General features: G+C 47.4%; 1 protein-coding gene across 1 annotated transcript; it reads left to right on the top strand.

Moving 5' to 3' along the window:
- Positions 1-532: 532 nt before the first annotated feature.
- On the top strand, positions 533-1,911 carry LOC102462379 (interferon beta-like). The gene is made up of 2 exons (XM_075932885.1): positions 533-1,182; positions 1,638-1,911. Exon 1 carries the CDS (start codon positions 606-608, stop codon positions 1,179-1,181), a length of 576 nt encoding a protein of 191 aa, XP_075789000.1. The 5' UTR covers positions 533-605; the 3' UTR covers position 1,182; positions 1,638-1,911.
- Positions 1,912-11,281: the final 9,370 nt, after the last annotated feature.

Here is an 11,281-nt window from a genome sequence, read left to right on the forward strand (position 1 = left end):
TAAGTGATGGACTGCAGTAGAAGCATGCAGTATGGCCCCCAAGAGTCCCTGACCCAGGCCCTTAAAGTGGCCTGGCAAATGGAGGAATCTGAGAGGGAGGGTTCTCTATATTTGTGTAAATCTGTGCATTTCTTGTGTAATTAAGAAAAAAGCAACAGAATACATGAATCCTGTGTAAAGTATTTGGGTGTTATAAGCTATACATGGCCCGTTCAACAGCTAACCAAGAAGGCTCACACATTTAGTTGTACTTCTGGGAGACTGCATTTCCATGACGAGTTAATAGAGTGCACAGAATTGCTTTACTTAAAAAAATCCACACCAACAACTTTAAATCTTCCTTATCTATTTGGGGGAAACTACAAATAATTAAGAGGTTATTTTGAATAGTAAAAATGGTTTTCTTCCTCTAATGGTTTGCTAACTTCGATTACATAAAAGGAAAGAAAGTGAAAAGGGAAAACTAAAGAAACAGAAAACAAAAGCCCTCTCCTGCAAAATACTTAAATTCAGGGACATGGCTCTAAAACACAAAAGTCTACAAAAGAGCTTGAACAAGGACCACTTGCTCAAGTTGTCCACAAAGACAAAGAATCCGAGACATTATGATGATCAGAAGGAGTTTGCTGCCGTTTTCCCTTATGCTGCTCCTTTCCAGTGAAACCTCATGTCTGGATTGTAACAGGATTCATGCTCTACAAAGCAAAATGAACAGCGAGAGTTTAGAGCACCTGGAGAAAATGGGTGGACCGTTTCCCTTCCAATGCCTAAATGAAAGGTCAGCTTTCAAGGCCACAGATATCCTCAAGGTCCGACTGGCCCAGCAAGAGAACGCCAAGGCAGCCATCCAGCAGATCCTCCAAGAGCTCTTCCAGATCTTCAGCAAGAATCTCACCCACGCTGCCTGGGATGGGACTTCCATAAAGGAATTCCAAAATGGACTCCACCAGCAGATTGAGAAGCTGGAGGTGTGTTTGAGTGCCGAGGTGAAAAAGGAAACAACCTACCCAGGAAATGAGAGCCTCCTGCACACCAGCCTGAAGCTGAGGAGGTACTTCCAGACAGTACGCCATTTCCTGAAAGAAAAACAATACAGCCGCTGTGCCTGGGAGATCATCCGCTTGGAAGTATCCAGATGTTTTCTCGTTCTCAACATACTAACAAAGAGACTTGAAAATTAAGGTACTAGATATATCCGGGTTTTTTTCTAGAAAATAATGCAAGTAATATTGTTGGAAGAAAAGAGCTGGACAGAGCTGGCTGATAGCTTTACAACTCCTATTACATGTAGGCCAATCTTTCTCCCATAGAAATTTTACCTATACAGATTATTCAAGCTCATGTAATAATACTCTTTTAGAGCAGCTTGTAGTTTGGTAGTTGCTTGCCACACCTACAAATGCCACGTGAAAAATATACAGATATATCATTACCGACAACTAATGAAAAAACCTCAGGAGTAGTAACTCCCTGTACCAAATACACCTTTCCCCGGTAACTGTCTTAGTTGGGGAAAGGAACAAGGAGAAGCCCGCTTGAGTAACGGCCGAATAAGACAAGATTGCAATGAGGACTATGGACTATATTTGGTATTTCAACCTCTGCATTATTTAATCCATCCCCCTTTTTCTTTTCAGAGTGTGATGTTGGAAGCAAAGATGTTCTGAAGACAGCTGAATGACACTGCAGCACCACTGGAGTCCTTCACCTCTTAATTGATCCTCCAAGCCGGTTCCTTGCCAGACTCTTATCAATCCGTGCATTATACAAGGGATGAACGCCAAAAAAACTCCACTTGCACTGTTCATATGCTACTTGCCATCGGTGGATTCACTTATAGGAGAACATGTAAAAGAAAAACAAAGATAGCGCTGAAAATATGGCAGAGGACTACAAAGTATTTAAACCAAAGGAGAAAAACTTTACAATTTCCTAATCATTGATGTTACGCTCAGAATTTCCATTGAGCTAAACCTCTGAACCTGTAACCTCTAACAGCCTATTTCTGTGAAAGAATACACAAAGCAATTATTTTATTTATTTATTTATTTATGTAGTTAGTTAGTTGGTTAGGTATTGATACAATATTCTGGGCCATTTATAATGAAGACAGTAGTACTGTTAATATGTATGTTATATATATGTTTTTCCTGCACTATGAAATATTTTCAGACTTGTTAGATTTGTTACAGTATTTCAGTGTTCTATTTTTATTTATTAATACTATTTATTTTGTACTTTTATGTGTCTTTTTCAGATGTATTTGATAATATTTATTAGTAAATATTTATTTATGAAAAATAGCAACCTACAGCAGTAGTTATATGCAGGGCTCACCAAGCGGTGGTAAGCCCTGCTCGCCAACTGTGCGGTTCGGTACGCTGCTCATACGCAGACTGTGCTGCGCATGAGCTTACTGCAGTGCCATGGGCCAGTAGATTACACTAATTGTCGAGCTCTGGTTATATGTATTTATATTAAAAAGCAAAAGCCTCATAAAAATCTTATTGTAGAATACTATCTAAGGGCTGGAAGAGACCTCAGGAGGTCATCGAGTCCAATCCCCTGCCCAAAGCAGGACCAACCCCAACTAAATCATCCCAGCCAGGGATTCGTCAATCTGGGACCTAAAAACCTCTGGGGATGGGGATTCCACCACCTCCCTAGGTAACCCATTCCACGGCTTTACCACCCTCCTAGTGAAATAGGGTTTTTACATATCCAACCTAAACCTTCCCCCGCTGCAACCTGAGACCATTGCTCCTTGTTCTGCCATCTGTCCATACTGAGGACAGCCTCTCTCTCCATCCTCTTTGGAACCTCCCTTCAGGTCACTAATGGCTGCTAGCAAATCCCCCCTCACTCTTCTCTTCTGTACACTAAATATGCTCAAATCCCTCAGCCTCTCCTCCTAAGTCATGTGTTCCAGCCCCCTCATCGCTGCCTTCCGCTGGACTTTCTCCAATATATCCACCAGAGTGAAGCCCAGGGGAAGATGTTGAGGAGAGAGAGGGAATAAATAGTATGACTGCTAAGAGAGGTTAAGGTAACCCAGTAAACACAGAGTGATGTGGGTGAGCCAAATCATCATGTTCAGTATATCTGCATGGTAACAGCAATTTAGGAGGGTTGGAACAACTCTAAGAGCATGGATGCTGAAAGCTATTGAACCAAACGATAACCGTACAGACGATAACTGCTCAACTTTAGAGCCCCAGGGGCTGCAGTGATACTATGAGCACATGCCAAGGTCCACACCTTACGTGAGGTTGCATACACATGCAAATATATATGCAAATATATACAGATAGCTTCTTTCTCACTGACGGGCATGAATTCAAAGATTAAGGGCAGACTACACAACACACAGGCCCCATTTACGTCGGTTCTGCTGATATGCAATATTTACCCAATTTCCATCCATATGAGAGCACTTTTAATGAACAATGACAGTGCAGGTATTTAACTACTAAAAAGCATATTGACAGTAATTGCCTGGCTCCAATCCCCACAGGAATACTTGCCTTGCCTTATCAATTTTTCAGAGGTCCCTACACGACTACTCACGCTGAAAACTTGGAATGAAGGAAGAAGACAGCTAGATCACAGCAGGGTTCTATGCTTTTGAGTGCCACACCAGACAGGGAAAGTTTTCCATCTGTTGGCAGAGTGAAGAAATAGCAACTTTACACATCTCTGCTATCCGAAGATTCTAACCAAAAAGAAGCTTTGCAATAGTTTGCTCCCGGCCTACCCCGACTTCCCGAGTTCACTGTTGCCCCTTCAATGCATCCATAACCTTCCTTCTAGAGCAGACATTCCTACCTAATAGTGCAAGCTACAGACGGTTGGGAATAGACAGACATGCCCCTCCCTATACTAATCTCTCACAGTTGTATGACACCTGTTCCTCATCATACGCTTCTTTCTCTGTACCTTTTATTAATCTCATGTGAAAAGGGGAAGCCTAAGGAAATACATTTAGGATTTCATGAATATTTGAAAGAGTACTCTTTTTGGTTTCATTTTTCTCATTGTTCACTTCCTTAAATGAAAAGGAAATGGAAAGTAAAATGCTCAAGGAGGGACAACTTGACAGAGAAAATACTTACATTCAGAGACATGGATCTAAAACACAAAAGTCCCAGGTGCTGAAGAGGTCCACGAGGACATAGAATCTAAGACATCTTTATGATAAGCAGGCCTTGATCACAAAACTCTCCCATTACTTCGTTTGTGCTCAGACTATATTCATTCTTGGACCTACATCACGAACAAAATTCTACGTTAATTATGAGAGCAGGAATAGGCCGTTTATCAAACATCAGATACGAGAGAGTAGGCCAGCATTATCCACATTTCCCTTTAGAAATTTAGTACATCAGTCAACATTTCTGCCCAGGAAAAAATACTGAATTCTTTTGAAGAAGTGTAACCTCCGCAAACACCTATTTGGCACTGTGGAGGAAGGCGACTATTCACAATCATTTCGTGAGACTTTCATTAGAAAAGGGGGAGGGGGACACACTAAGAATAAAATTCAGTTGAGCACTTTGACAATACCTCCCACATAATGAGAAGCAGCCATGGGATGGGGGTTCCACGGGCACCACCCCCAAAAGAAAACAACGGGAGGTGGTCGGGGACTCCCTCCTAAGAGGGACTGAGCCATCCCTCTGCCGTCCGGACCTGGAATCTCGAGAGATGTGCTGTTTACTGGGAGCTCGCATTCAGGATGTCACTGAGATGCTTACCAAGCTGATCAAACCTTCAGATCGCTTCCCCTTCCTGCTTCTCCACGTTGGAACTAATGAAATGGCCAAGAATGGCCTTGAGCGGGTTACTGCGAATTATGTAGCACTGGGAAAAAGCATCAAAGAATTCGGAGCGCAAGTAGTGTTCTCGTCCATCCTCCCTGTTGAAGGGAAAGGACTGGCCAGGGATCGTCGAAATGAGGACGTAAATGCGTGGTTGCGCAGGTGGTGTCGCAGAGAGGGCTTTGGTTTCTTCAACCATGGGACTCTGTTCCGGGCACAAGGATTGTTAGGAAGAGATGGGATCCACCTAACGAAGAGAGGAAGGAGCATCTTCGCGGGCAGGCTTGCAAACCTAGTGAGGAGGGCTTTAAACTAGGTTCGTCGGGGGACGGTGACCAAAACCCTGAGGGGAGTGGGAAAGTCGGATACCGGGAAGAAATGCAGAGAGGAAGGAGCAAGAAAGGAGGACCCCTTTTTCGAATGGAGAAGATAGGGCAATCAACTGGTTATCTGAAGTGTTGGTACACTAATGTGAGAAGTCTGGGCAACAAACAAGAAGAACTGGAGGCCCTGGCCCAGTCCAAGAAATATGATTTAATTGGGATAACAGAGACTTAGTGGGATGACTCACATGACTGGAGCGCTGTCACGGAAGGGTATAGACTGTTCAGGAAGAACAGGCAGGGGAGAAAAGGAGGAGGAGTTGCACTATGCATAAGAGAGCACTACGATTGCTCTGAACTCCAGAATAAAGAGGGAGAAAAACCTGTGAGAGTCTATGGGTTAAGTTTAAAGGAGCAAACAACAGCAGTGATGTTGTGGTTGGTGTCTGCTACTTGCCACCGAATCAGGTGGATGAGGTAGATGAGGGTTTCTTCGGACAACTGAGCAAAGCTTCCAGATCGCAGACCCTGGTTTCCATGGGGGACTTTAATCACCCTGACATCTGTTGGGAAACCAATACGGCAGTACACAGGCAATCCAGGAAGTTTTTGGAGAATGTCGGGGATAACTTCTTGACACAAGCGGTGAAGGATCCGACCAGGGGCCGTGCGCAGCTTGACCTTCTGCTCACAAACAGGGAAGAACTAATAGGGGAAGTGGAGGTAGGTGATAACCTGGGAAGCAGTGATCATGAGATGATAGATTTCAGGATCCTGACCAAAGGAAGAAAAGAGAGTAGTAAAATACACACATTGGACTTCAAAACAGCAGATTTTGACTCCCTCAGAGATCTGATGGGCAGAATCCCCTGGGATGCTAACATGAAGGGGAAAGGAGTCCAGGACAGCTGGCAGTATTTTAAAGAAGCCTTATTGGAGGCACAGAAAGAAACCATCCCGAGGCGTAGCAAGAGAGGCAAACATGGTAGGAGACCGGATTGGCTTACAAGGGAAATTGTTGGTGAACTTAAGCACAAAAAGGAAGCTTACAAAAAGTGGAAACTTGGGCAAATGACCAGGGAGGGGTTTAAATGTATAGCTCGAGAATGCCGGGGGGTTATCAGGAAGGTGAAAGCGCAAATGGAATTGCGACTGGCTAAGGCTGTGAAGGATAACAAGAAAAGTTTCTACAGGCATGTTAACAAGAAGAAGGTGATCAGAGAGGGTGTGCGGCCCCTAATGGATGAAGGAGGTAACCTAGTGATAGATGATGTGGGGAAAGCTGAAGTACTCAATGCTTTCTTTGCCTCTGTATTCACAGACAAGGTCGGCTCCTGGACTTCTGCGCTTAGTGACGCAAGATGGGATGAAGATGGACAGCCCGTGGTGGGTAAAGAACAGGTGAGGAAATATTTAGAAAAGCTAAACGTACACAAATCCATGGGTCCGGACTTACTGCATCCGAGGGTACAGAGGGAGATGGTAAATGTCATTGAGGAGCCTTTGGCAATTATCTTTGAAAAGCCGTGGAGATCGGGAGAAATCCCGGATGATTGGAAAAAGGCAAATGTAGTGCCCATCTTCAAAAAAGGGAAGAAGGACGATCCAGGGAACTATAGACTGGTCAGTTTTACCTCGGTTCCTGGAAAAATCATGGAAGGGATCCTTAAGGAATCCATTTTGAGGCACTTGGATGAGAGGAAAGTGATTAGGAATAGTCAGCATGGATTCACAAAGGGCAAGTCGTGCCTGACCAATCTGATTAGCTTCTATGAGAAGGTAACTGGCTCGGTGGACATGGGAAAGTCAGTGGATGTTATGTACCTTGACTTTAGTAAGGCCTTTAATACGGTTTCCTACAATATTCTTGCCAGCAAGTTAAGGGAATGTGGATGGGATAAATGGACGGTAAGATGGATAGAAAGATGGCTAGAAGGCCGGGCCCAGCGGGTAGTGATCAACGGTTCGATGTCAGGATGGCAGTCGGTTTCTAGCGGAGTGCCCCAAGGTTCGGTTCTAGGACCGGTTTTGTTCAATATCTTTATTAATGACCTGGATGAGGGGATGGATTGCACCCTCAGCAAGTTTGCAGATGACACTAACCTGGGGGGAGAGGTAGATACGCTGCAGGGCAGGGATAGGGTCCAGCGTGACTTAGAGAAATTGGAGGATTGGGCCACAAGAAAGCTGATGAGGTTCAACAAGGACAAGTGTAGAGTCCTTCACTTGGTAGGAAGAATCCCAAGCATAGTTACGAACTGGGGACCAAACAGATAAGTAGTAGTTCTGCAGAAAAGGACCTAGGGCTTACAGTGGATGAGAAGCTGGATATGAGTCAACAGTGTGCCCTTGTAGCCAAGAAGGCTAATGGCATATTAGGTTGCAATAAGAGGCGCATTGCCAGCAGATCCAGAGATGTCTTTATTCCCCTTTATTCGGCTTTGGTGAGGCCACATCTGGAGTATTGTGTCCAGTTCTGGCCTTCCCCACTAGAAAAAGGATGTGGAAGCATTGGAGAGGGTCCAACGGAGGGCAACCAAAATGATTAGGGGGCTGGAGCATATGACTTATGAGGAGAGGCTGAGGTACTTGGGTCTGTTTAGTCTGCAGAAGCGAAGAGTGAGGGGGGATTTGATAGCAGCCTTCAACTTCCTGAAGGGAGGTTTCAAAGAGGATGGAGAGAGGCTGTTCTCAGTAGTGACAGATGGCAGAACTAGAAGCAATGGTCCCAAGTTGTGGTGGGAGAGGTTCAGGTTGTATATTAGGAAAAACTACTTCACTAGGAGGGTAGTGAAGCACTGGAATGGGTTACCTAGGGAAGTAGTGGAGTCTCCATCCCTAGAGGTGTTTAAGTCTCGGCTTGACAAAACCCTGGCCGGGTTGATTAAGTTGGCATTGGTCCTGCCTAGATCAGGGGGCTGGACTTGATGACCTTCTGAGGTCTCTTCCTGTTCTATGATTCTATGAGAGGGAATAAACAGAACAGTGATCCCTCTGTGATCATGTGATCCCTCTCCTATCATCCATTTCTGGACATTGACAAGCGGAGGCTAGGGGCACCATTCCTGACCATCCTGGCTAATGGCCATTGATGGACCTATCTTCCATGAATTTATCTGGTTATTTTTTGAATACTGCAAAAGTCCTGGCCTTCACAACATCCTCTGGCAAGGAATTCCTTGGGTTGATTGTGCACTGCGTGAAGAAGGAGGAGGGAGAAAACTTGTTCATCTTGGCCTCTGAGGACAGAACAAGAAGCAATGGGCTTAAACTGTATCAAGGGAGGTTTAGGTTGGACAATAGGAAAAATTTCCTAACTGTCAGGGTGTTCAAACACTGGAATAAATTGCCCAGGGAGGTTTTGGAATCTCCATCTTTGGAGATACTTAAGAGTAGGTTATATCAGTGTTTCCCAATTGGTGCTCTGGGGAACCCTGGGGTTCCGAGGAGCAAAATGAGGGGTTCCGCGAGGAGCCAGCACTCCCCCGCCTCCTCTGAAAAAGAGAGAGAGAGAGCCGGCTAGCCAGCAGAGGCGTGGGCTGCGAGTTGTGTGGGCTTGTGGTGCCAACTTTCCAGCAATATTTGGAGCTGGTGTGGGTCCCGACCCCCCCGCATGCGTCCTCCCACCCCAGCCCCAGAGCATCTCTCCCCCGTCCCCATCCCTGCCGTGCGCAACCTTCCCTGAGCTCCCAGTCTCTGGCTGCTGCTGCCCTGTGCAGCACGCTCAAACCAATGGGTGGAGAGACTCCCGGACATGACGTAACGTCACGGCCTGGGATTTTAAACTTGCTGGGCGCTGCGATGCGCCACATGGCTGAGTTGCAGGTTCGGAGTCCGGGGACAGAGCACAGACTCCGGCCCCACAAAGTGGAAGGCAGAAGGTACGGTAGAGGGAGAGGGAGGGAAGGGAAGAGAAGGGGCTTGTGCAGAGGGAAAGGAGAAGGGCTGGGAGAGGAAGGTGCTTGTGCGGAGGGGAAGGGGAAGGAGAAGGGGAAGGCACCAAAGCGACAGGGGTGAAGGAGAGAAAAATGGCAGGGGGCCAAGCACAGACAATGAGGAAAAGGGCAGGAGGGGAGAGGTGTCAGTGGGAGGGGGACAGGGTGATGCTGGGAGGGGAGAAGGTAAGGGCTTTGGGGGCTAGAGGGGGAGGTGCTGGGAGAAGGCTTGAAAGAAGGAGTGGGCATGAAGAAGGCTGGGATGGACCAAGTCGTGTGAGAGGGCACAGGGGCATGAGGGGAATGGGAGCAGAGGGTGGTGAGGGGGTGGACATCAGGGAAAAATGGAGCAAAGGGGGCAGAGGCAGTGAGGAAAGGGGGAGGCACCAGGAGGGTGCAGGGGTAAGAGAAGGTGCAGGTGCCAGGGGATTCTGGGGGTGAAGCAGAAGGGCAGACACCTGCAGTGGAGGGACCAGCATCAGAGGAGAGACGCAAGGCAGGTTTGGAGAGGGAGGTGTTAGAAGAGGGGGTGAGGAGGGGTAGCTCACATGATCAGAGTGGGGTTACTGGAGAAGTGGGTACAGGGAGGAGACTAGGGCTGGTGGAGGGGGGCATGTTGCAGGAGGGCTGAGGACAGTGAGAAGAGCAGGAGTCAGGACAGCAGAGGTGGGTGAGGAGTGGGGGGGCAGCAGGCACCGGGGAGCTGACATGGCAGCAGAGGGAAGAGATAGAGGTTTAAAAATATTTATTAATAACTTGGGTGGCACATCCAAACAAGCCACATGAACTCAATACTGGTGCACAAGACATAATTCATTTTGCTCATGTGAGGAAACTCTTAGGCTATGTCTCCACTGGTTGTTTCTTGTGCAAGAACACATCCACTCTTTCATGTGCGAGCTGTGCTTTTGCACAAGAGCATCTATGGCAGTGTGGACACTCTCTTGCCCAAGAAAGTGTCGATGGCCATTTTAGCCATAGGGCTTTCTTGCTCAAGAAATTCATGTTGCCTATCTACACTGGCCTCTTGCGCAAGAAGTCTACGTCTACACTGGCCCCTAATTCCGGAAAAGTCATGCAAAGCAGGTAAGTCAGAATAGGGAAATCCGCGGGGGATTTAAATATCCCCCGCGTATTTAAATAAACATTTCCACCGCTTTTTTTCCGGCTTGGGGAAAAGCCGGAAAAAAGTGTCTAGACTGGCACGATCCTCCGGAATAAAGCCCTTTTCCGGAGGATCTCTTATTCCTACTTGAAATCCCCCGCAGATTTCCCTATTCTGACTTACCTGCTTTGCATGACTTTTCCGGAATTAGGGGCCAGTGTAGACGTAGCCAAATAGTTGCTCAAAAGGGCTTATTCCTGAGTGGGAGCATTGTAGTTCTTGCGGAAGAAGCCCTGATTTCATACATGAGAACATTAGTGTACTTGCGCAAGAACACACGGCCTGTGTAGACAGGCAGCAAATTTTTGCGCAAGAGCGGCCGCTTTGGTGCAAGAACAGCCAAGGGGAGGGAGGAAGGCAGGGGCAGGTTATCAGCGCTGGCTCAGCATGTCTACATGGTTTGAGGGGAAGGTGCAGGGAAATTGAGCTCAGCTGGGTTGCACAGTGGGGAGGTCTGGGGAGCTGGGCTGGGCTGGGCTGTGGGATGGAGTGTGTGTGTGGAGCTCAAAGCTCAGTTTGACTGCAGGAGGAGGGAGGTGCCAGGAACCGCGGCTAGACTCAAGGGGAGGAAGAGACAGGGAACCGGCTCTTGGCTCAGCAGTTTTGTGGGGCTTGGAGGAGGTGCAAAGAAACTGGGCTCAGCTGTGCTGTGGGGGAACCATGCAGGGAACCAGTGCAAGGCTCAGCTGGGCTGAGGTGGATGGGGGAGGGCATACAGAACAGACAGGCAGCTCAGCTGGGCTGTGAGGGGCTGTAGGGAACTGGTGCTGCACTCCCTTGGATTGTGGGGGATGGTTTTTGGGGAAGTGCAGGGAACCAGCAGGGGTGGGCAGTTTAGTTCGGTTGCAGGGGATAGAGGTGCAAAGAAGCCTAGTGGGGAAGAGGAGGGGGACCAGGAGCCCTGATATGACCTCCCCTGGTCCAAAAATTCCTCATCTGGGACCAGTCAGGTCTAGAGGGCACCAGATCAGGGAGGTTCAACTCCTACCCAAGTCCCCTCCTCGCACCCTCCCTCGTAGCCAGACACCCTACATCCAGCCT

Source organism: Pelodiscus sinensis, chromosome 6, assembly GCF_049634645.1.
Source record: "Pelodiscus sinensis isolate JC-2024 chromosome 6, ASM4963464v1, whole genome shotgun sequence".
NCBI classification, from domain to species: Eukaryota; Metazoa; Chordata; order Testudines; family Trionychidae; genus Pelodiscus; species Pelodiscus sinensis.

What these genes read in the sequence shown, in the direction of transcription:
- LOC102462379 (XM_075932885.1), top strand. Translation starts at nt 606, where the DNA reads ATGATGATCAGAAGGAGTTTGCTGCCGTTTTCCCTTATGCTGCTCCTT.